The following is a 25,447-nucleotide window of genomic DNA, read 5'->3' as shown; positions in this document are numbered from 1 at the left end:
TCAAGTTTTTCACAGATTTTCTCTTCACAGCTCTGCACAAACATGTTCATCATGAAACATGTGCAGTATGAGTCATTGCACTCCTCACACCTCCTGCTTCCAGAATCCATCCTTGTTGATCCCAGGGAAAGACATTTAGAAGAAGTGCGTTTTCTCCTGAGCATTATTAATGGACTATGCTGAGTACCGGTAGTCCCTGACTTAGTTATATTTCAGACTATCCATGGTCCTCCTGCTGGTGGAAAATAATATGTTTAATAATAGTTCAAACACACTTTTTACTTCTTCTTGCAGTTTGCCATGCTGGTACAGCATCTGTTATCATTTCACTGCAACACTTTTTCCACCGTCAAAATGCTGATTAGACCTTTCTGAACTTTGCAGTCTGATTCATCCATTGATACATATGTATGGTAGTACATACAATGTTACCATCAGTACCATATGTTTTTTATTTTTAAACAAACTGTCCTTTATAGCCTAAAAACGTTTCTACCAATCAACATATTTCAGCTGAAAATAATATATTGCAAAATAAGTGCTCCTTACCTATGAATTATATCTGTTGATTCCTCTTTTTCCACTCCAGTGCACTTTATGTGTCACACCTTTGAATGCGCCTCAGACGCTTAACAGAGCACCTAGACATATTGGTTTCCATGGTGATGCTACACTGACGTGGTACACGACACAACAAATTGCCACCAACTCTTTGTCAGCAATCAGCCAGTGTAAGAAATTAGGATAGTGGACCAAATGGAAGCATATGGTACCTGGGAAGTGCACTTTAAAAAACATTTGATTTATTTGTGATATAGAAATGCATTTAGCGTCTACATGCATGTGTTCTGGGAAGTCTCAATGCCTTATTTGACATCAGTGATGTGTGAGAGAATAAGTTCTCAGCATGTGATCATACCACATCTTCATTATTTCTATCAAATGGGAACATAAGCCACTGTCTTTGAACATGGCGGACCATTACCAATCAATATGCACTCTGAACAGTTTGTAATCCAGACAGTCTGAAACAATAATCAAACAATTATTGATTGTCGAGAAAAACACGAGGTGAAATATAAAACATTGTTTTATGAACAGGTTTGATAAATAAGGTAAACAAAAACTTTACATGTGGGCTTTTTTCAACCAAGGACACTTTATTAGAGTGAAAAGTGGAAACCACTCATTTCCCAAATTATGATTCATACAGCAGTGTTAGAAATATTCAATTAGAATACGAGACAACATAGGACATTTCACAAGCAAGAGTAACAAGATTGTTCAAAAAGAAAACAATTTAAAATGTATCCCAAAGGCACTCACAATTGTAAAATACATAATTAGTTCATATAAGGCTCCAATTTAGACACTCAAGAGTCTATGCCAATTATTGTCAGTGTTTTGAGATTACAAATACAAAAAAGGGACTTATTTTTGTTGTTCAGCATCCATGTAACTGAAAGAATTGTCAATAGGACTGTTATAATGACGTTTCTTGATTTCAGCAGCCTTGTGGACAAGACAAATTAGATTATTTACACATTTAAGGGTTTCAGTGAAAAATATCAACAAACAAACAGTTCCAGCAGACAAGCTGAAGGCGCTTCCAGTTAGTAGTCCATCCCATTTCATTAATGCTCACTGGATCTCTACAGAAGGGGCATAAAGCAGAAACAAATAAGGCAATATTTAAAACCATGTGCCTGTCAACTATAGTATAAGATAGGTATCTGTAGATCTTAACCAGCTTCTTACCATCTGCCTCAGAAGAGCCCGTTGACCTGCTCAGTCTCAGGGTCAAGATCAATGTCGTAGAAACACGGCCTGGTGGGCAGACCGGGGATCGTGGGCATCTAGGAGGAGCAGCGAGAGAAAGACGTTTTTAGTAAAACAGTCAATAAATCCATCAATCAAATCAATACATTACATTCAAAAGTACACATGTTCAAAGAGGCATTTGAAACAAGTTAAACAAAGGCTGAATGTATTCAAGGTGATTACAGTGAATATATTTGAAAATGCATGGATATATTGGAAAGTTTGGGGGTTTTCCTTGATAATATACTGTGATTCACTTTAAAACTAAATTATTTGGGTTACAAAACTATTTTCTTATGTATTATAGATGACATAGTTTAATTGGTTGATTAATTGTACCAAAGTATTTGTTAGTAGTCCCCTGGTTAAGATGTCTGTCTTTCTTATTCACAGAGATGAACCTTTAGCAAACAGTTGGTGACACCGTTTGTTTTACATTTCCAGGGTGTGTGCAGTCATGAATGGATTCAGCTATTCACTTTTTACTTGAAGGCCCTTTGTGCAAACTGTTTGCACAGCCTGGTCACAGCAGTGTTTGTCAACACGTCTGTTATTTCAATGAAAAGATAATGACAGTTAACTGCTACATTAATAATATGCTAATTATAAGACTGACAGATGCCTGTAGCAAACACAATGTGATGTTATTTGATGGAGCGTCACACCCTAATACCTGAACATAAATCTGCTGCTGAACTGTGGGAAGGAAAATGCATTGTTTGTAAGCTCACCGTGCCGACGAGTGGAAACAGAAAGCCGGAGCCCACACTGGCTCGGATGTCTCTGATTGGCAGGATGAAGCCTGAGGGCACGCCCTTCTTGTCCGCCTCGTGAGAGAGCGACAGGTGAGTCTTCGCCATGCAGATTGGCAGATTACTGAAACCCTGAGGGTAGAGGAGTGAACAAAAACATGTATTAGGTTGTTAACAAAAGGACTCATTAAGCATTGTAAATCCAGATTTAATAACAGCAGCTGCCAACATGCAGGCCTGACAGAGGAGGAAAACCAACATGTTTCTGACCTGCTTGGTATAGAGCTCCACCTTGTGTTGAGCCTCTGGGAGAAGCTCAATATCGTCCGCTCCGTAGATCTTCTGGGCGATTATTCGAATCTTATCAGCAATAGGGAGCTAAAGAGGAATTGTATTATTCAAATTAGAAACAATTCCAATGTTGACTAACTCGTGCTGAACATTGTTTTGTTTACTAAACCAAAAATATGATTTTGTCAACAGTTTTTAAGTACAGGCAAGAGGGAATTTCTTCATTGTTGAGAGCTTCAGTGTGCCTTACATTTTAATTTCCCTTTACAGACAAAACGAATATAATAACATGCACATTTTCTGGCAATTTCAAATACTTGCCCTTAACCATCTTGGAAAAAATAGAAAATGTGATGGCCCATACCTCCAAATCATAGAGGAACTTGAACTTGCTGGGGGCCTCGGAGGCCCTCTGGACAGCCTGCCCCAGGGCCACAGCACCGGCTCCACCTTCGGCCCAGTGGGAGCAGCGCACAGCGTCGAAGGCTCCGGCTGCTTTGGCCATGCTGCAGACCAGATCCAGCTCCAGCTCAGTGTCTGCCCTGCAGGATCAAACCATCACAGATACATGCGGGAAATAAAGAAGCTTTAAATAATGCACCTCTCAACTACATGTTAATTACACGTCTATTTATCACCTAACTCGCTCTGCTGATGAAATACCTATCCACCTCAAGTGAAGGCCATATATTTTCCTTTGAGGTACTGAGGCATTTTTCCTTGCTTCTATTCAGCCAGTCAACATAAATGTGAAAAGAAAAATTGAACCGAAAACAGATGTATAATCTCTTGACCCATCTTTAAATCTGATTTAATCCATTTTATTTGGCAACAATAAGCTGCACACAAAACATTGACAGATGCAAGTCTTATATTCACTTTCAGTTAAGTTGTTGGTCCCTGCAAGCTCCCGACATTAATATCTAGCTCTCCAGCCGCTAGATGGTGCCCTATCTTCCCCAGCTACTTTGTCTCTGTTGTTTTTGGCTGGGCAGGTACATACAGAAGGTCGATCAGATATGTTGGTCTGTTGACTGCGTTGGGAAACGGGGTTGATAAGAGTGGTGAGATTGAACAAAAATCAGTAACGTAGCTTGCTGTCAAATGTAAAATAATGTGCTGAAAGTTGCCAAGAGGCTGCAGAGGATCATTCTCTGTAGGAAGCCTTTAACATTACTTGCAGTCATTGGGTATATTTGTATATGAACATATGGATGGTTAAAGCAGCTTTAGGTGTTACTGATAATCTGAGTCCATTGCTACCGTGGTCATCCACCACTTACTTGAAAGCATTGACGGCCACCACCACCGGCACGCCGAAGTGCTGTGCATTCTCGATCTGCTTCCTCATGTTGCTGCAGCCCTTCTCCAGCAGCTCCAGGTTCTACATGAGGGTACAGACATGCACACATTTTAAAATAAGATTATTAAAAGTTATTTAAGAGCAGCAACTGTATTGACAGTATTGATTTAGGCTCTCTATACAAAACGTTTAAATACAAAATGTTGATTAATCTTGTGTTATTCATTACCTCCTCAATGTATTCCTTAGGCAGTGGCATCCCAGCAGTGACCTGATACAATAAGACAAATGTTTAATCAATTAAAGTAATCCAACAATGAAATCATCAAATCCTATACAGCTGAGGCTATTACAATTGTTTGCGTAAGAGTTATTCTAAAATTGTTGTAAAAATGTAGTTACACTCCCAGCAGCGAGTTGTCCTTTCCAAAGGGAAGGGAAACCTTGTTTTGTACAGAGGAAATATTCATTGTGTAGATGCTGATGTTGCGTTCAGTATTCAGTGGAGAATTGCAAACATCATGTCAAATTACAAAGACTCTATGAGAGATTGTTGGAGGGAAAGTGCCTCACCAAGTGAAGATGTGTGTACCAGTTATATATCCATTTAACTTTATACTATATTTATTTAAGAACTGTAGTGTTACTCACCGTTGGTCCTCCCCCGTGCATTTTCAGGGCTCTGACGGTTGCCACCAGCACCACCACGTGGGGTCTCAGGCCCGAGTAGCGACACTTGATGTTGAAGAACTTCTCCATGCCGATGTCAGCTCCAAAGCCAGCCTCCGTCACTGTTTGCACAATTGACAAGGATTGTGAGACAGAAGAGAATAGTAACAGAATCCCAACTGTGAGTTACAACCTTCAATTATATGACATCGGACACTAAATCATTTGTACTTTCAACACAGCAAACAATCTACTGTAGCACTGCAGAACAAAGAAGACAAAGCTAATATTACAAATAACAGCCATTTTCTCAGATCCACTTACCCACAAAGCCCTCGGGTCCAACCAGCTTCAAAGCTATTTTATCAGCTAGGATGGAAGAGTTGCCGTGGGCGATGTTGGCAAACGGGCCGGCATGGACAAACACAGGCGTTCCCTGTGGATTCAGACGAATCACATATTATACAAAGCCCATAACTTGAGGCAACTTCTTTGGCTTGAAAAAACAATTTAAATGGAGGTGCAAAGGTCAGGATGTGTGTCGTACTCACCTCCAGGGTCTGCATCAGGTTGGGCTTGATGGCATCTTTCATTAGCACAGTTAGCGCGCCGCTCACACCCTGTAGAGAAATACAGCAGGGTATTATGTCTGCACAATACTTAATTAGAAGGTCCCGTCAGGAGGGAGCGCGCGGCACTGACCAGGTCCTCGGTGGTGACGGGCGCTCCTCCGCGGCTGGTGGCCACGACCATCTTGGCCAGACGCTGACGCATGTCCTCCATGCTGCTGGTGAGGGCGAGCACCGCCATGATCTCACTGGCCACTGTGATGTCAAACTGAGCCTAGAAAACAGAGCGGACATTAATATTCTCTCATCATCAATGTAATGTGGTAAAATAAGACGTTACACTCCGTATACAAGAAGAAAAGATGAAAGCACACACATGTATTGTTCTATAATATACATTGCTGTGTATTACAGACAGTTTAAACATGGCTGTTGTTCATATCTCTTTACCTCCCTTGTGAATCCCTTTTCAGTCGGTGACTGGCCGATCGTGATCTTCCTCAGGAACCGATCATTGGTATCCAACACTAAAATGACACACAATTATTAATACAGTCACAATATATTGTTCGAAAACCGCATCATTTGCGGGGTTCTAAAAAAATATTCTAAATATGTTGAGTGCAAAACTCAGCATATCAAACATTTTTAAACCGCTATTATCTTGTATCCATCGTATAGTGGATATATCACTCTAATGATTCCGAGCCCTGACTTACATACAGTGGATTTAATGAGAGAGATAATCTTGTGTCATGAGGATCAAGAGACTTCATACCTCTATGCCAAGTGATAGAGCTCGGTTCAATGTCCAGGCGGGCGAAGCGGGTGATCTCTTCTTCAGTCAGAGTGGAGGGATCAGTCTTTTCTATGCCCAGTTTCTAAACAAATACAGAAACACTTAAATGTAAGCCGTATGCCACACTCTGGGGTGTGAGTCAAAACCTACAAATCTTTGATCTATAACTAACTCTCAGTCTGTTGATCTGGATCGGGCAGAACTTCCTCTGTCCTCCAATGAGCGGGACCAGACGGTTATACAGAGCCTGAGGATGAACAGGAAGAGACATATTATAGTCCGAGTACACACATTACAAAGAGTGTGTTTCACGGTCCGAACGGAGTACCCACCTTGTCAGTCTGCGTAGACTCGTGGAACATGCGAGCATCAATGGCAGCAGATACCAGGTTGTTGGAAGCCGTGATAGCGTGAATGTCCCCGGTGAGATGGAGGTTAAACTAAAAATGAACAGACCTAATTGTTAATTTGACTTTTTAAACAAGCAGTTAAAAACTAACTTCAAAGAGCAGTGTAGTACCTCTTCCATTGGAATGACTTGAGAATATCCACCTCCTGCAGCACCACCTGCAGAAAGAAGACAGAGTTAAACAAACCAGAGCATGACTCCAACTTTCAATTTGAACAGCTTGTAAACCTGTGCCACCTCTCGCACATTATTCCACAGCTCACCTTTGATGCCGAACGTGGGCCCCTGAGAAGGCTGTCGGACACAAGCAAACACATTGAGCTTCATTTGGGCTCCCAGGGCCTGGACCAGACCGATGGTGGTGGTGCTCTTCCCTTCGCCAAGGGGGGTGGGTGTAATGCTGTAGACAGAAAATATAATGGAACATATTAAAACTAACAAGTAATCATTTAAATGAAGCTGGGTTATATCAAAAAAAGGATTCGGATCTTGCTTTAGTTTGCAACATTAAAACAAATATACAGTCTGCAGGCCAGGGAAAAACAAACAGTACAGTTGAGTCAGCAGATAAAAGGTGCAGACAGCTTACCCAGTGACCACCACATATTTGCCGTCTGGCTGAGCCTGCAGGCGCTTGATGATACTCAGCTGGACCTTGGCCTTAGTCTTGCCGTAGAGCTCCACCTCGTCAGACAGCAGGCCCACCTCTCTCGCCAGACCGTCGATAGGCTTGGGCACGCAGGAGCGAGAAATCACAATGTCGCTGTTTGGAGTTATTAAAACAAGACACAAAACCACTTTTTGATCTCAACATAAAGAGGAAACAGCAACAAGTGGTTTACCAAATGTAATCGATCCTTCTGTGACAAGTTAACAGAGCATGTGAATGACAGAATGAGGAAGATTATGGAACAAACCTTGGCACAGGCTTCTGAAGGTTGAGTTTGGTGTAAGTAATGTTCCACTTCCCTGGTTGGTGGCTGTCCAAGAAGCGCTTCGCACTCAACACGGTGTTCTAGAAACAAAGAAACAGTCATTCTTTCAAAATCCAGGTTACATGTGACTACAGAACTAAATAAATAATACATTGAAATGTCCTTTACTTGCTGTGTTGAAACTAAATAAGTCATGATAGAAAGGATAACAACAAAATGTCCTTTAATGCCACCATGAGATGGAGCTTACCGCCATCAGCATGGCCACAGTCATGGGTCCCACCCCCCCCGGCACAGGGGTGATGAAGCCGGCCTGCTCCTTGGCTGAGGCGTAGTGGACATCACCCACCACCCGCTTACCGCTGGCTTTAGTCTCATCTGAAAACACAGAGGGAAACTTTATAAGTAAATGCAATCACTTGATTCAGGGATTAAACTCCACAGTCCAATGCTTTAAAGCAGAATGAAACTTGGAGTGGAACCTGGGACATGGTTGATGCCACAGTCGATGACCACTGCTCCCTTCTTGATCCACTCTCCTTTCACCATCTCTGCTTTCCCGATGCCCACAACCAAGATGTCTGCTCTGCCCACCTGGACAAGGAAAACAGAGATTTACATAAGAGAGTCTTCAATACATAAAAGAGTGGCATTGATACAGATAAAACTAAGCCTGGTGGGAATTACATTTATGAGAGTTTATAGAAATAAAACAATTAAAGACTAGCAAAACATGCAGTATTGTTTTACACCACACGATGGCAGCATAGGTCGGTTACTCCCAGCATGTCATGACGAATGTATTGTTTATGAAGTTTCAACAACAACAATGATCAGTTGCATTATATGCTCTGTTGCTAATGACTTTATTCCTGTGTTGGATGAAGGCGTGTCTACCTCTCCAGGGAGATCAGTGGTTTTAGAGTGGCAGGTGGTGACGGTGGCGTGGTTCCACAGCAGCAGGTCGTGCATCGGTGCGCCCACAATCTTGCTGCGACCAACCACTACGGCTTTCTTCCCTGCCACAGACACACCTGTAGAGAGGAGATGGATACATTACTTCTGGACTTATTCGATTGTTCGTCGTATATTTTCACGGCCCAGATTATTTGTATTGTTTAAAGGGGTGCATGAAGTTGTGTTTACCGGTTTGTCTGATCAACTCCATGCAGCCGTTTGGTGTGCAGGGGATGAAGCAGTCGCCCAAGTCCCCGCGTGACAGCTTCCCCGCATTGATGCTGGTCAGCCTGAGAATGGATCCGAAGACATTGAACATTGCAAATTAAAGCTCTCCAATAGTTGAGAGATTTTCATTATTTCAACTAAACTCAATGGAAGCAAATAAGCACCAATAAGCAAACCCTAAAATAAAACCCTGATCTTTAGTTAAGTATGTGCCTACCCGTCTACGTCCTTCTCTGGGGCCACGGCGTTGGTGACCTTCTCCGTGTCCATCTTGTGGATTGAGTCTAAGGGCAGCTGCACGATGAGGCCGTGGATAGAAGAGTTCTCGTTCACCTCTGTGATGCTGTGAAGAACCTACAGACAGACAGACAGACAGACAGCCTTTACAATCCCATGTCCTTCTCCTGTCATTTAACAATTAATCTTACTATCCATATTTTGTTATAGCACCTAAGGCCTCCTTAAAATGTTAAACTTTGCGCCAATGTCACTGCACTGAAAATCATGTTGACTATCTCATGTTTTACATCTTTGAATACAGTCAAGTGTCTTACTGTGAGTGTGACCGTGTTTGGAAGTCAACTTTTGAAATTTAAAACGTAGTTACCCTGTTAAAACATGTATATCTTTTTATATTACCCAGTTACCATATCCAATTACAATTACATTGATTTTGTTATTTCATAATGTGACTCCAACACAGTTACTAGTTGCATATTAACACTGTGTATACAGTCAAATAAAAACCTGGGATACAATAATACTTCAAATCCACTCTCACCTCCTCCTCCGTTGCAGTCTTGGGCAGTTTCATGTGTGTAGCGTTTATTCCGATCTGTGTTCACAGAAGCAGAGATTAGACCCGAAGTTGGGACTGATTGCAAACAGTTTGTAGAAAATGTGTGGTGTACGAACTATGTGTAAATAAATGTTGTACCTCTGCTGCAGCCTTTAACTTCATGCTGATGTACAGATTTGAATCATCGCGGTCCCCAACCTGCAAACGACATCCATATAGATACATGAGTAACTTACAAAAGTAGAATATAAAATAATACAGGTTCCTGTTTCAAATGTACACTTACCTGTAAAACCACCAGACCGGGTTTGAAGTTTGGGTCCTGAAGCTTCATCTGCTCCACATCCTTCTTCAGACCTTCCCTCACCTTCCTGAGAAAGAAAGACAACAGAATAAAAGCTTGTTAATCTCTTATTTAGTGACATCATTTTTCAATATGCCTTCAATCTCCGGTGCCAGGTCATCAGAGGAGAATGAGAATCTTATCTTTGGTATTTGTCTTTATCTGTTGTCCACTCAACTTGTACAGTAGATTAACTCAAGTCAACTAAAACAATCAGAGACAGCAGTGACACAAAGATACTGGTCTTTAACTTTACATTACAATCCATTATAAGATCTAGCGTGTCAGTATAAAGCTTAAAACTGACAGCATTTTTTGTTTTTCTTCATCCACGGTGTTGCTCAAGAAGCTCCGGAGATAGACAGATGATCACATTTTAAACTCTTACCAAAGAAACAGACTCAGATTAAACAGTGTATTTGTGCATCACATGACCTTCATTGGCAGTCATGGTAGAATACACCATGTGATTACCATTGATGAAGGATGCATGACAAAGTGGAGTGACACCACTTTGAAATACATTTGAAGTTACCTTTGAGTGTTTTTGCCCCTATGACCGTACAAAATGTGTGTTTTGTGTTTGTAATCTTCATCCAAAGGGCCCACATAACCTGATGATCTTAATGTCTTCAAAACATCAGGCACTTTAAAGCAAATGGCACTTTGGACAAAATACACATTTGAATCGACATGTATGTGCAAGCCATATATATCAAATACCTACTTTTGAAAGTTTGTTCTTTAAGGACAATATTTCACATATAACCTGCCCTATGTTGCTTTTCATTTATTCACAAAAAGGAGGTTGGAGTAATTAAGGGCTAAACATATAAATGTCTAATTCTAAGACTTCACATATAGCAATAGTATACATGATTGCATCATAACAACAGTCCTTATTTTATATACAACAGTAGATATCTTTATCACAGGTCACTGATCAACTAGGGCCATATTCCTGTAACACTCATACAATATACAGTACTGCTGGGCTTTGATTGTGGCCCGTGCCAATTGTACTTCCTTAAAGACCTCACGTAAGCATAGTAGAACATTTCATTTCCTGAAATAAAACCAAAGTCCATAAAGGTCTAGACTAGAGAACAATCAATGGTCAGCTTTTGTCAAGCTTCACAAATAATGAATGTAAAGCCTCCAACTGAATGCATGTCAGATCTGTGAATTTAATTAAACGAATGAGTACTGTGAGGGGCTTTTAACAGGGTGCAGGCTGTTACGTCTTGTGACAAGCACATGCAACTCAATTAAATGTGTATTCTCTTTGCCAAAAACCCTATCCTAAACTGTGCATGGTAAGCAATTCATTAAAACTGAAAACTAATACAAATATAAGAAAATATTGTGAAAATTACACTCAAATAATAAAACAGTGAGGAAAACGAATTTGCTGAAAAAGTTAGGTTTTCATGAAGGGTGTTTGCCATCACCTGAAGTCACTGTACCTACAGGGCAAAGATCATATCACACAGCTTCTTATATAATGCTGCAGGATTTGCAACCATTGAAGTTTTCAATGATCTGACTTGATGTAATACCACCAAATTACACAAGTGACAGTCACATGTCAGTACATTTAGTATTAACACAATGAGACTTATCTATTTACTTTCAGTAAATAAATATACCATTCAACTTGAGAAAGAGTCCACTGTGTTTTAGAAGCTGGATGTATAGTAACTGTTGGGGCACACTTCATTCACGTGGACAGCATAATGTGCAACCAATACAACTAAATTAAGAAAGAATGATGTGCTGCAAACACTGACAAGAAAATACAATATAAATATATAACATATGTATGTTAAACATGCATAAGGGTCCCACAGAGTCGTTTTTGTATGACTGAAGTGACGTTAACTTTACCTTTTAATACCGTTAACTTAACTAGTTAGCAGCCTAGTTAGCCAGCACACACACACGTTTCGTCACGCTGTTTACACCTATTTGGCTCTATATGCCGCAATAAAGAAGCAGGATAAAGTCTGTTACTTACGCTGAAACCTCTTTCCCGCTTATGATTTGAGCTGACATATTTTTGGTCCAGAATATCCTTGTTGTAAAATGCTGGTGTCTCGTGCACACACTCGCAGGCTGACCAGAACAGAGGAGCACGGGGAGGACTCCCACAAACTTAAGTTTACTCAAAAAGTGTTGTGAGGGGATGGCGTAGGCTCCATTCACAACTCAAGCACTACAAATGAAAACCATCGTATTAACTTTCAAGAATAGCGTTAAGGCTACAGAGAAGGGCGCGGCCATTGACAAAGTGTCAACTCTCACAGCCAATTGCATGCCCAGTATAACATGTTAGTAGAACCTAACAACCAATAGGATTTCCAGTTTTTAAGGGCGTGTGGTGATGGGCGGGACTACACAGAATGTAATAACGCTGAGAACCAGCAGAGGGCAGCACTGTATTAACACATCGCTTTGATATCCGTTAAAAACACAGCAGTGTTTGTATTTGCCCAACTTGACCTTTCATCGGGATTGTTTTGATCCTTGCCAGGGCGTCGTCACTCGGATAACCACCAGAAAGTGCTAGAACAAACTATACTTTGATAGCTTGCTTCAGTCCGATTTAAGACATGAAGAAATACCGAGAGCTATGGAGAGTAGATACTGTGTTTTGAGCGATACCGAAGACTTCCAAACGCTAATAACAAACACTGAGAACAATCTCCACTTCGAAAGGTAAATAGATAGCAGCTGCTAATGTTTTAAGCTAGCATGCTTTTGGGGTTGTGTCTATTACTTGACATTGCGTTGCTTGTTTTGTCATTTCCAGCTGACTTAGGTATGTTTACATAGACTTACTTGGTAGTATTGCCGCCGTATTATAACATTATCCAGTCCAAACCCATATGTGCAACAAACTAAACACCTATAATCCTCTGCTATGCATTTGTCTCTTTAGGTCTAAGACACTGTTTGAGGAAATCCGTGCCTCCATCAACAACAATGAGGAAGAGGATCGCTCCTTCTGGAGGCCTGTGCTGCCTTGGGGGGGCGTCTTTACTATTAAAGCAGGGCGAAAGGCTATATCCTGCACCCCTCTGTACGTCAAAATCAACCTCAAAAACACCTGCACCATCGATGGCTTCCTCGTGATCCTGTATGTGATCCTGCGGGACAACGAGGGCTTTCCCAGGGAGCTGGCTGTGTTCCTGGGCAAGCAGTTTGTGGAGTACTTCCTCAACCTGATGGACTCCTGTGACTACACCACAGTGAAAGTGCTGTGGATCTTTGACAGGATGTCTAAAAGACAGTACCGCTCTCAGGTGCACCAGGCAGCACTGGAGATTGACCTGTTTGGGAATGAGCACGAGAACTTCACAGAGAACCTGGAGAACCTCATGTCCACCATGCAGGAGAGCCTGTGCACCAACTGGAGCTGCCCCAGCCGCTTCCAGGAGTTCATCAAGGTGACCATCAACATCAGGTACACTGCACACAGGGGTCATATTATCTGGATGTTACACAGGGAACTGGATGCTACTTCTTAGAGAATCATGGACCAGAAATGTACTGTAGTTGAGTAAAATCCAAGCAACCTTTACTTTACTGGAGTGTTTGCATTTTCTGCTCTATATACTCCACTACATGTAAGTGACACATATTGTACGTTTCACTCAAAGGCATGCAAAATGTTCCATCCCCTTCCTGTGCAGTGAAAACAGTGTTGATGTTCACTCTTTTGATAAACTGAAGGATAACGTTTTGCTTAATGTGTTGAGAAATGATCTTACTTGATAAGATACTTCTTGAGCTGAATAAACTATTTTAATAGGATCAGCTGTGAAATGCATTGTTACAAAGCATCATTGTTTTCCTCAATAACTCATGAAAACATGTATTTTTTAGAGATGTATGGCTCTTGACAGGAGGACAGTGATGCTACAAACATTTGATGATCTTATAGAATACAATGCATTAATGTAGATTAAAATACACAACAGTACGAAAAGGAGTTAAAATGAACAAAACCATAAACAGAAAAGTCAATAAAATGCAACACTTTAATGCAGCAGTACTATTAATTCAGATATCCAACATTTTAAAACACTTAAAAAGGAACAAATAAGTTAAAGATGTGAACACTTCTTCCACTACTTCTCAGGACGTAGATCAAGTGTGCACCAACAGCTGTCTTTATCTAGTCATACTCTGTAGCAAATGCTTAAAATATCAAATGTCTCTGGACTTTGTCCCAGAGGTCCTTGTCAACACTTCAAATAGTACTAATGGCTTAGGTCAACTGCAGCAGAGATTCATACTTAAATAAGATGAATGTTCACCCCCTGACATACTAAACTAAATTCCACCTGTTTAAGTGTATGTTAATCCATATATTCATGCAATTCATCTGAATTGTCTTGGTATGAGAGTATTTTAAGTTGATCAATGGTGTGTTATTGACAGGAACTCTATTTGTGATATTTTTCCTCCAGCCCTCCTCATGAGCTTCCTCACAGAGACCCCATCCAGTCGGCCGTGGACGAGTTCTTCTGCCCCAAACTCCTGCTCTGCTCAGAACTGGGGTGAGACACAGGGAGGGTTTTGTTTGGGCTGTGCAATTAATCCCAATTACGATTATGGCCTGCCACAATTACGAAAACAACATAATCGAAAAAAACTATTATTTTGCTTTGCTAGGTTGTGACAGTGCACGGCAACATATTTGATCTAATTTATTTTTATTTATCATATTTATATATGTTTAGTAGCTTGTTGAAGTGCGCTCCAAAATATTTGTTGATCTTGTTTATTGGTATTTATTATTTTGATATTATTTATTTAAATGTATCATATATTTTATTTATTTTTGTATTGGTTTTTCAGTTGAATTATATGTTCAGGGTAATCAACAGTTAAAAAGATACTGTTCAAATTATTATTTGTATTTGTTTTAAAGTTCAATAAATGGATGTTTTCAAAGTCAATGAATAATCGTATTTAATAATCGTGAAATCAATTATTGACCAAAATAATCGTAATTATGATTTTTGCCATAATCGCACAGCCCTAGTTTTTATCATCTTCTACTTCACTCAACTATTATCTCCCTTCCTTAACAAATGTCTTTTATTTAGGTGTGATGGACTGAGGGAGTTCTCTCAGAGGGTTTTCTGCCATGGACCCCCACCCTTTGTCATTCTCAACATGCAGCAGTGGAAGTCAGAGGAGCTGTCCTATGTGCCATACCATCTAGCTCTCTGCCAGCACAGGTAAGGAGCTGCATGGGTACTAAAGAAGAAGGATTATTAAAAAAAAATATTTCCCAATTGTCAGAATAAAAAAACTGGCAAATTTAAAGCTCAACCGATAATTAGCAAGTTTAACATTTGTTTTTAATTGGCTTGGTATACAGTGCTGTACCAAAGCATTCTCCACATCGGATCATGAGATGATAGCACATTTATTAAAGGTCACCTATTATGCAAAATCCACTTTTTCATGTAGATTCACTTTTTCATCCTCTATGTAGAGAGATTCTGAAAGTTTCAGGAACAAAGATTCCCTCACCTTTTGTCCTGATCCATTTATATAAAAACCTGTCTGAAAATGAGCTGATCAGATTTTGGCCACTTTATGATGTCATAACGTTTTTTTGGCTTGTGTAACCATTAGCCAATCACCAACCAAGGTAACCCCCCCCCCCACCACCTTATCACCTGATTCTCCTCCTAGAGCACCATTGATTGTGTTCTTTTTAACCAAATATCTCTCAGAGGGGCGTGGGGAGGGGCTTCCTTATTTTTCATCTAAAGTAACAGACAGAGAATCAGCACTTTTGAAACGGGGCTGAAACAGAGGGGATTATGGGATGCTGCAATGCATGATCTGTTTGGTATATTGAGCCAAACACTTCAGAGACATGTTTTGTATATATCTGAGACCTATAATATATTGATGAAAAACAGTATAATAGGGGACCTTTAAGAAATATTTCTGAATTTAAAGACACAAGATTTGTTTTGCAAAATAAAGTATCTAGTTCTTCTTCTACAACTTTTTCTCTCAAGTATATTTTCCTCACAAATAGTATGCTCTTTCTTTGCCTATCCTGAACATCATAAAGAATTATTTTTTAATTGAAGAACTATTATTTCTCCACAGGTACTTACTAGAGGGCGCCACACTCTTCAACAAGGAGGAGCATCACTACTCCGCAGCCTTCCAGATAGACGGCTGCTGGATGCACTACGACGGTCTGAGGAGCGACAACCTCATCCTGCTGCACCGGCCCCCTGAGCTCCTGCTGCTCTCCTCTCTGGTCTACATCCGCTCCTCCGACAAGTGAACTTATCACACAAACTTCCTACAAATATGTTTTATACGTTTTATTAGTTCTTTTTTTAGTCATTCCTGTCAGCTTCCTTCATTTGAGCTGACTGCTTGCAGAAATCTTAATTTGCTAAATTTCTTTTGGGCATGCTTGGTATCCAAGAATATAATGGACTATAATAGTTCTGGGTTGATATGCCTAAATGACAGTAGCAGTGAGTAATACGTATTCAGTTACCCGACAAACGAGGGAGATTGATGTGTTAAAAAAACGCCATGGTTAATGGATTACACTCTGAGGGTGCAGTTGCTATTGTATAGCAATAGGGGACGACAGTTAATGTATATCTAATTTCTATCAAAATTGCAAGTTGACAATTTTGCTGGTGCCTTTTTCTATTTACACCATGGTCTGAGGATAAAAACCAACCAAACAAGGCTATTGTCCCTGTCCAGGTTTACTCTTTTTTTTAAAGATGTCTTAAATTGGAGGCAGGCATTCCATGCAATGAGTGAGTGTTAAAATACAAATATCTTCATTTATGTATGAAGGATGAGGGCAGTCTGAAGTATCTTTTTTCTGTCACTACAACAAAGGAAACATGCATATTTACACGTTTAAAAAACCTTAAAGGAGCCCTATTATCCTCATTTTCAGCTTCATATTTGTATTTTGTGCCTCTATTGTGGCATCTGTACATGCTTTAATGTACAAAAAGGTCTTTATTGTTCTCATACTGCAGCACCTCTTTTCACCCTCTGTTTGAAACCAGAGCCCAGTCTGCTCACATTTGTGATGTCACTATGTTACAAGGTAAACAAAGGATAACACACTACAGGAAAGAAGCATAATAGGGCCTCTTTAAGGAATACTTGGCATTACACAGTGCCTCTGCCAAAGAAAGTTCTGGAAGTGATGCATCAGGCATTGATTAGCCAATTTTCTTTCTATGCAGAATAAAAATATTTTGGAGTACACTTGTATTGGATTATTTTTGTTGGATGTGTATAACAAGAAGAGCCACATAAAAGCAGACGGTACCTTTTAAGGCAGGCATTTATTTTAAACTGGGTACAACTGCACCACACAAACTGACTAAAATGTATGTAAAATGTCTTCAATCAAAACATGATCAAATGTAAAAAGCTACGGTTTCTACGCCTAAGGTTATCTTGTACTTCCAGTATTAATCCACAGGATATAAAATTCAAGATCATCACCTTACTCCAGACACACAATGGAAGGAGGGGGGGGGGGGGTGGAAATGTAAAAGAAGCAGAGTGGTCTTTTGGCTAACATTGACATCAGTTTCAAAGGGTTTTTCTTTCAGACACAAACAGAGTGGCAGTCCATTGCAGACCAGAGGTGTTAGTCATCCATCTGCTTTCTTTGAACAAGCACTTTGGTGAGAGTGGTGGCAAACACATGACATTGGTTAGGCCATAATGAAAATGCAAACTCAATTTCAACATCCCTTCTTTTTGCAGATTCACGTTTGCAGATATTTTCATCATCGTCCCTCCGAAATAAGTAATTAATATACACCTCAAATCATGACACTGTACATAACATTGGTGCTGGATGAGTCATGGCTGCAGCACATAATTACGCCTGCGTGATTTGTGCTTTGGCTGTTAAGCAACTAACAATCTAGTACAATACACAGAATTAGCAAACAAATCAGGTTACAGAACATACAAAAATTATAATAAATACTAAATAAGTCATTCACATCTTTCTAAAGTAACATTTTGCAGAATATCCTTAGGTTGCTTATTCATGACTCTTTCAAAAATAAAGCAGAAATCGTAAAGACAGTACTCTACACTCAACAAGATGACAATATTGCAAGACACATAGATCTCATCTGTAGTAATTCTTTCCCTAGTCATTTCACAAACATCGTTTAGAGTACAAATAGAAGAGCACATGTCCCGTCTAACATTTACAAGACGTTTGTGATGAGAACAGCTGATTTAAAAAAGAAAAATACAATTTAAATTAGGCCATTCATTACAATTAATGACACAATCAATCTGAATCTGCCTCGATAAACATGTCTTGTACAAATGATCCAGCATGCACTACAAAATGACAACACAGGGTGTCTGGTGGGATGAGGCAAAGGTACCGTTTGATGTTCCATCAGACGTCCACAGTGATTCAACAGACATGCCATGTGGGGTTCTGTTACAGCAATATGAGATGCCTTGGCTTTTTACAGAGACAAAAACAAAAACGCTATTCATCCACAGAGAGAACAGAAGTCTTATTGCATTATCTAAATGCCGTTATCCTAAATTAAACATATATACACAAATTACAATATGTATCAAATAGTTTGGTAAGTGCAATGCAGAGCTCCGTTATAGTTTCACCTGTGTGCAGACATCAGCGCACACACAGAGACTCAAACTACACGTCTTGAACATTAAGTGACTCAACATAACACACACCTCACCTAGCATTTCCTAGCCTAGCGCTCCCTCTATTGCTGTGCGTTGCTTGACCTCTCTGTTAGCCTAGCCACCCCCTCAAAGGCGGCACAATAGTGACACCCTCAGCCAGTCTGGAAGTCAAACACCCAGTGGAGCACTCCCAACACCCAGGACTGGGGACAGAGGGAACATGGCCTGAGTTGGCTGGCACAGCCCTTGGTGCATTACTAATACATTAGCAATAAGGACGAGAATAGAATGTTCCAAATTGTGGCACACAAGGTGGGAAGGAGCAAAAAAAAAAAGAAGTCATTTTTTGGCACTTCACATGAAGCTGCGAATGGATTATCTCAAACCTGAGCAAGATGGGGATCACATTTCACTCAGTTTGTAAGTGAAAAGAGCAAGTGTTGGAGCCAATCAGGGGATCGAGACAATGGCAAAGCATGCTCATATCCAGAAACAGGGAGGATGTGGGGAAGGGAAATGTCGATTAGGATAAATAAAATAACAGAATCCATCCAAACAAAGTGCTAGATTTCTAACCTTTTAGATATTTATGTGGACAGAAGTTTGCAGTTTTCCAACCGCAGAGTAGGGCTTTATTTTATTGCATGGTTGAGGGCCATTCAACTATTAAATGCAAAAAAATCAAATGAGTAACATCTTCCATAGTAATGTAGCAGAGGCTGAAGTAGGTTGACCTACTTGTGTGAGGCAACACAGACAAACAGCTGAATCCTGAATCCTAAATATAGCACCAGTTGGTATTGTGTACAGACCAAAGGGTGAAAGGAGGGCTAAGGTCGATTTCAACAATTGTGAGGAGGAGCAAGTGCATGACCTGACCTTAGGAAGATGTAACAGAAGATAGAACATGGGGGATTCAAATGGCTCCGAGGATGAAGCAGAAACTGGCGACAAACTCTCTCAGGAGAATCTGTCACTCACCTCTACAATGACCCTGGGAATCAAACTACACACACACACACAGTGACCCAGTGCAGAAAAACATTTACAGGCAATGCACTAAAGGATATATTCATATCTATATATTTTATTTAGACTATTTACAAGAGAGTAAGGCAGCCCTTTTTGAAAATATAAAGATTCCAACTTTTCTCTTTTTTGTGAAGCACTGATTTTGATGCAGAACTCCTGGGTCGCTGAGCCCGAGCTTCAGCTCTGCACCCGGACACGTAACAAAACAACCCTATCTGACATGCATGTACCCCTCAAGCATACACACAGACACACACACACACACACACACACACACTACATGGCCAACAACCACATACTCAAACAAATACACCAGCAAACTGGTGTTCTACAAAATCTGAACCCGTGCTTCCAGTTGCAGCGGGGAAATTAATAGAAAAAAAAATCTAAGTATTAAACACAATTGATGGCATGAAGGAGAACAAATAAATGTCTGCTAACATAACAGAAAACAACTAAAAGTGACAAGTTTTCTCCCACAATCCTCTGGGAAATGGCTCGGAGTCCTCATTGTGGTCCAGCAGCAGTAGAGCGGTCGTCTCCTTGTGCCCGTGACAACAGGCGTCCCATCATCTTCCTCTCTGTTCCGCAGCTCTTCTCCATCTCTGCAGCCATGTCTGTGGTCTCCATCTAGCCAGCCAGCTAGCCCCGGCACATCCATCCACCCAGCAGGCTCTCTCTCTCTCCTCCGGCGTTCTCGGTGGTGTGCAGCGCTCCTCTGCACCTGGAGGATGAATGTGGGGGAGGAGGAGACAACAAAAAAGAAACGTCTTTGTGTCTAAGTTCTCTTATGGGGTCCTAGCTGGCTGGGCCATGGGTCAAAGGGCAGTCAGACCAAAGTTGCAGCGGCAATACATCATGCCGCTCGAGTCCAACCAGCTGTCCGAGATGGGGTCGTAGCGCTGGACAGTATTCAGGTAAGAAGACCCGGAGTGACCGCCCACCACATAGAGGTAGTTGTCCACAATGGCAGAGCCCACACCTGCAAGACAATGTCAGTCATATGAAGTTAATTACAGGAATGTCCCACCATTGTCTGGATGCAATTATCTTGGTTAAAATGATAGTCTGCATGTACTGATGAGATCCAATTTACTATAAATAAAAAAAAGTAAGAGTTCATCCAAATATCAGCCATCTCTCCAAAACAATGGAAGTGTATGACACTCCTGAGGCACATTAAGTGCCCAAAAATACTATTTGAAAAACTCTACAGCAATGTCTTTTTCCAAAAGTCATCAACTCAATGTTATTTAAGATAATCCACATAACTAGTTGTGAGCATTTTCATGTAGGAACTTGTTTTTTCTACCAAATCATACGGGAATATCATATCAATGTAAAAACGGAAGCTTGCACGAGTGAATTGTCATAAGCGCCAGGTCATGATATCTGCAAAAGACAACGCTGTTAAGTTATTGTTTTAAAAAAACGCATGTAATAGCAATTTGGGGCTACACCACAGACTGACAATTCTAGTATCTCCAACAGCCGCTAACTCACACCAAAAAAGGTTGCACTAGAGGTTAGAGGAAAAATAAATGTTTAAACATTCCCTTTATGTCTTTACATGCAGTCTCTTAAGATAATGCCAATAGGAGTCAACAAAACCAAATTTGCAAAAATCACACAAACAGTTCAGTTATACCATTGTAATGTAAACTCACCAGTGCGAGGTTCATTCATTGGCCGACAGGCTGTCCACTGGTTCTGATGGGGATCAAACCGCTCAATGCTAGACAGGTGTGACACTCCGTTGTGTCCGCCCACCACAAATATGAAGCCCAGCATGACGCCCACTCCGAAGTTGATCCTCTTGTCTGCCATGGGGGCTACCATTTCCCAGGCATCCTTGCTGGTGTCATACCGCTCCACGCTGTGTGAACAAGAGGCAGCAGAGTCACTCAATGGTTTGAAAAGTCCAAACTGATGTCATCTTCCATCAATATGCAATCCCCCGACAGAGCCCCAGACATTTTTGACATTATAAAAAAGACACAAGTGGAACAATAGTTAATAAATAAACTGAGGAGTTATTTGGAAAATTGGCAATACTTAGTTATTGTTAAGTATATAGTTAATTTGTCTATAAAATTAATTGGACCAATAGGTAGTCATATTTGATTGTTAATTGCACATTTATAAGAGAACAGTATAAGTCTGATCTGTGATCCCACACATGATGCAACTATCAAGAGGGCAACTAATGGCAGTGGTAAGTCATCAACTTGGACAAAAAAATTCCCTGACAGTACCTGGAACGCTAGCAATCAGGGATTGTTTTGCAGTATGTAAAGACATTAGCCATTGTGGAAAGAAAAAAGAATTGTCCCCAAAGATTTTCCATCCAAACACATTCTCCTGAGGGGTTTCAGGAGTCAAGGAAACGAGCAACAGAGGCGCTGCTCTCGAGAGATCCACGGCAACAACAGAGGTCTAACCAGCAGCACACAGTCGGCACCATCTCCATGAAACTTCAGCAACCACTTCTGTTCACTCATTAACAAGATCCTGGACATTTTCTCAGCAACACTCGACATCCTTCACTTGATTACCAGTTATATGTAATAAATAACAAGACTTTGAGGGAGAGAGCTGGTTGGGAGGTCTGAAAAGGGCAACAAGGTTTTCACTGAGATTAAAGACTATTTTAAAAAGATAGATAGGATGTGGTAGAGCACCACAAACTTCGATTGCTAATGACAAATGTCATCTGTAGGAGCAAAGCAAGATTAGGTGCATATTTTGACCCTTTGTGGCTTTCTGCAGTGTTTTTATCATACAGAAACTTCAATGAAAGAAGTTACATTTGAAAGGGGTGAGAAAGAGATGTGCTAAATATCATATAAATGACTGAGAGATGGCATTAATTAGGCCTTTTTCTACATTAGGTCATCTAAAGATAATTATTCATCTTAATACACATGCCCATTTAACCCGCTGGTGTCCAATTACAGGGATCAAATATTTAGCTTTTCACAATTAACACAGACTAAAATCTCTCATACAAGTTCACAGGTCAGCTAGAGTAATTAGATTACAAACTATTCCTTGTGTTTGACATCTCATAACATAGAGTACATATTCACAGGTACATAGAGTTCAATTCTCAGTGGTTTTACCTATTCATATGGGCCGGGCCATAGCCTCCGATAGCATACACCATGCCATCCAGCACTGCTGTGGCAAAGCAGCTTCGGGACTTGGTCATGGGTGCCACAGGCTGCCACTCCTTCAACTTGGGGACATATTTCTCCACCGACTGGAGGTAGTACTGGCCGTCGTAGCCTCCGAGGGCATACAGCTCGCCCGCCAGCACCACCACCCCCAGTGTGCTGCGGCACTCAGCCATGCGCTCCACCGAGGACCAGGTGTTGCTCTCGGGGTCCCAGCTCTCCACTGTGCTCTCGTGCCTCCGATAGCTAATGCCCTGTCTCATGTGTGTCGCGATTCCTCCCACCACGTACACCTTGTGGTCCAGCACTGCCACTCCAAATTCATATCGGGGTCCACTGAGAGGGGCCAGTTCTATCCAAGAATCTGTCTGAGGGAAATACATTTCTATGCTGCAAGAGATAGATTAATGTCATCTGGTTAGTTTGTATTTTGTTTTTAAATACACAAAACAAAAAAGCAAGAAATCATTCAGAATTTGGAAAGTTGTCAATAGATCATAAAATGATTATTATTACCTTTCTAATGTTGCAAACAATCCCGCCTTGCCTCCTACTGCAAGCAGAACCTTGGGGGCACACCGGGGCTGCGCCGACAACACAGTCTGATAGGAAAGCCGGTGTTCGGGCATAAAATGATATTTAAGGGCCTCGTTGAGCAGGTGCTTGCATGCGTGGTCATCTCGTATAAGGTGGTTGGCTTCATATAGGCGAGTGAGAAATTTGACGCTGAGGAGTGGAAGGCGAACACAGTGCAGGAGCTGGGATAGATGCTGCTGTCTCTCAGTTACATCATATTTGATCCACGACTCCAGGGCGTAAAACACAGTCTCCTCTGTGACCACCTTAAGGCAGTCATTGGACACGATTTCATCTAACTCGGCCCTCGTCAGTTCGAAAAACTCCTCTGTCAAACAAACTTCCTCAAAGTTCTCACAGATGAACTTAGTTGCAGCCAGGCACAGGTCATGACAGCCATACGTCTCTGCAAAGCGGGAGATGCCTATACAGTTCCCAGCATCCAGCTGGCTCTCTAAGAAGGAGCAGCACTCCTTAAGTACAAGCTTAACCTGGAGTAAGTCGGCAGCCGGTAGCAGAGATTCCACCGTTTCCTGGGAGATAAACACAGTGCCAGTGTAGGCATACTCGACAATGGCCTAGAAAATAAAGAGTAAAGGTGTCACATACAAAATAAAAGCAGTACAGCAGTGAATCAGTGCAGTTTATATGGTGTGTGTGTGCTGTGTCCAAGCATACCTGCAAGGCAGTCTCATCGATGCACTGAAAATCCACCTCAGAGGTCTCCTTTTCTGACAGGTTACCTGTGAACATGGCCTTGAAGTAAGGGCTGATGCTGGCCAGCACTACTTTGTGGGCATGGATCTTGGCATCACCCACACGCAGGACAATGTCACATAGTTCGTGATCCTGCCGCAAGAGCTGGAGGCCTTGCAGCAGCTGCTCGGAGTGAGGCCGTTTCAGACTGGCAAACATATAGGACTGGTCCTGCTGGTCCATCTGAGAGCAGGAATCCACATATCAGTGCATTGTTGACATTTTGTGAAGGCTAGTGATGCAGTGGAATATTCTGATTAACTGACATGTGACCACCAGCCAATGGACATACTGTAAATCATCATGTAAATTAACCATTATCTTGTCCCTGCAACTACAAGCCTGAAAAGTCCTGTTCAACATGACGTAATTACAGCAAGCGTTGAGGAAAAACAGAATGATGCATTAAGATATTTGTTGTACAGTATGTAATACAACCTGCACGCATAGCAGTGCACTGTGAGGCAAGCTAAATAAGCATGATCTTCTTAATCCAGTGCTAACGCTACTTAAAGTGAACTAACCGTACTGGTTAATAAGCAATAAGCATACCGTTTGTGGTTAACCTCAAGCCAACCGCATTAATGCTGCTGTGCATTTAAGCTTTATGTTGTTCAGACACTGTAACAGTAACCGTTATATTTTGTTGACTGGGGCCTTGGCTTGATTTCTGAACGGAGGACATGGCCACATCAAAACTCGCTAGCTAACGTTACCTCTTAGCTTTACAGTAGAAGACAGCTAGTGCGCTAGCTTACACTCTGTAAAAAAAAATAACCAACAGAAACAGAAATATATTCCCCCGCATATTTTCCATACATTAACATAAACCTCGATGTCACCATCGTATCGTCAACAATGATCGACTCAAGCAAATACACAGCGCCTATATATGTGCCATTGCACTGCAGTCGGCGCAGGTTAGCTGCTAAAAATAAACACGGTTACTGTGGTTAGCTGAATCATTTGATAGATATACAGTAACATGGCTGACAGATACAAAACGTGACGTTATAGCCAGGTAGCTGTCAAAGTATAATGTCAAAGCAAGCCAAACAAACCTGTAACCTATAGTCCGTCTGTGTGCCGCTGTAATGACCGATTTTGTAGTGGCGGAGTTCAGCAGCGATGAGTGGGAAGCCCAGGCGGCTATAAAAAACAACCTACTGCCAACCTAGCTACCGAGCTACAGATGAGCTCTTATAATAACGAGCTGTCAGAGCAGCACTCCCACTTCCGGTGTTTTCAAAATAAAACGACACTCACAGTCAAGGAAAAGCTACAAGCCAATGTGTTATAACGATAGTAAAC

The 25,447-nt window shown here is 41.1% G+C and overlaps 3 protein-coding genes across 3 annotated transcripts; 1 reads left to right on the top strand and 2 right to left on the bottom strand.

The window, feature by feature from the left end:
* Positions 1 to 1,135: 1,135 nt before the first annotated feature.
* On the bottom strand, positions 1,136 to 12,160 carry mthfd1b (methylenetetrahydrofolate dehydrogenase (NADP+ dependent) 1b). Its single transcript, XM_034222425.1, has 28 exons — positions 11,893 to 12,160; positions 9,819 to 9,903; positions 9,671 to 9,730; positions 9,515 to 9,568; positions 8,951 to 9,087; positions 8,695 to 8,795; positions 8,446 to 8,582; positions 8,031 to 8,142; positions 7,799 to 7,926; positions 7,531 to 7,628; positions 7,203 to 7,376; positions 6,877 to 7,013; positions 6,725 to 6,771; positions 6,537 to 6,644; positions 6,377 to 6,451; positions 6,184 to 6,286; positions 5,856 to 5,932; positions 5,539 to 5,679; positions 5,388 to 5,456; positions 5,161 to 5,272; positions 4,819 to 4,958; positions 4,397 to 4,438; positions 4,148 to 4,248; positions 3,229 to 3,406; positions 2,844 to 2,951; positions 2,553 to 2,705; positions 1,759 to 1,856; positions 1,136 to 1,652 (listed from the first exon to the last, which is right to left on the bottom strand). Exons 1-27 carry the CDS (start codon positions 11,928 to 11,930, stop codon positions 1,767 to 1,769), a joined length of 2,805 nt encoding a protein of 934 aa, XP_034078316.1. The 5' UTR covers positions 11,931 to 12,160; the 3' UTR covers positions 1,136 to 1,652; positions 1,759 to 1,766.
* A 181-nt stretch (positions 12,161 to 12,341) lies between these two features.
* Positions 12,342 to 17,163, top strand: cunh14orf28 (chromosome unknown C14orf28 homolog). Its single transcript, XM_034222438.1, has 5 exons — positions 12,342 to 12,593; positions 12,817 to 13,341; positions 14,351 to 14,440; positions 14,993 to 15,127; positions 16,020 to 17,163. Exons 1-5 carry the CDS (start codon positions 12,508 to 12,510, stop codon positions 16,201 to 16,203), a joined length of 1,020 nt encoding a protein of 339 aa, XP_034078329.1. The 5' UTR covers positions 12,342 to 12,507; the 3' UTR covers positions 16,204 to 17,163.
* A 62-nt stretch (positions 17,164 to 17,225) lies between these two features.
* On the bottom strand, positions 17,226 to 25,330 carry LOC117550109 (kelch-like protein 28). The gene is made up of 6 exons (XM_034222428.1): positions 25,198 to 25,330; positions 24,059 to 24,319; positions 23,321 to 23,958; positions 22,751 to 23,194; positions 21,296 to 21,504; positions 17,226 to 20,610 (listed from the first exon to the last, which is right to left on the bottom strand). Exons 2-6 carry the CDS (start codon positions 24,317 to 24,319, stop codon positions 20,447 to 20,449), a joined length of 1,716 nt encoding a protein of 571 aa, XP_034078319.1. The 5' UTR covers positions 25,198 to 25,330; the 3' UTR covers positions 17,226 to 20,446.
* Between the last annotated feature and the right edge of the window lie 117 nt (positions 25,331 to 25,447).

This window comes from Gymnodraco acuticeps, unplaced genomic scaffold, assembly GCF_902827175.1.
Source record: "Gymnodraco acuticeps unplaced genomic scaffold, fGymAcu1.1, whole genome shotgun sequence".
Taxonomy (NCBI): Eukaryota; Metazoa; Chordata; class Actinopteri; order Perciformes; family Bathydraconidae; genus Gymnodraco; species Gymnodraco acuticeps.
This window is presented reverse-complemented; position numbering and strand designations above follow the sequence as displayed.

Excerpts from the sequence above, each read along its gene's own strand:
- LOC117550109 (XM_034222428.1), bottom strand. The coding sequence starts at position 24,319 with ATGGACCAGCAGGACCAGTCCTATATGTTTGCCAGTCTGAAACGGCCT. Across the intron at positions 23,959-24,058 it reads TCGATGAGACTGCCTTGCAG|GCCATTGTCGAGTATGCCTA; the intron begins GTATGCTTGGAC and ends TTTATTTTCTAG. Across the intron at positions 23,195-23,320 it reads TTGTTTGCAACATTAGAAAG|CATAGAAATGTATTTCCCTC; the intron begins GTAATAATAATC and ends TATCTCTTGCAG.
- mthfd1b (XM_034222425.1), bottom strand. The coding sequence starts at position 11,930 with ATGTCAGCTCAAATCATAAGCGGGAAAGAGGTTTCAGC. Across the intron at positions 9,904-11,892 it reads AGCGGGAAAGAGGTTTCAGC|GAAGGTGAGGGAAGGTCTGA; the intron begins GTAAGTAACAGA and ends TTTCTTTCTCAG. Across the intron at positions 4,249-4,396 it reads CTAAGGAATACATTGAGGAG|AACCTGGAGCTGCTGGAGAA; the intron begins GTAATGAATAAC and ends ACCCTCATGTAG.
- cunh14orf28 (XM_034222438.1), top strand. The coding sequence starts at position 12,508 with ATGGAGAGTAGATACTGTGTTTTGAGCGATACCGAAGACTTCCAAACG. Across the intron at positions 13,342-14,350 it reads AAGGTGACCATCAACATCAG|CCCTCCTCATGAGCTTCCTC; the intron begins GTACACTGCACA and ends TTTTTCCTCCAG. Across the intron at positions 14,441-14,992 it reads CTGCTCTGCTCAGAACTGGG|GTGTGATGGACTGAGGGAGT; the intron begins GTGAGACACAGG and ends TCTTTTATTTAG.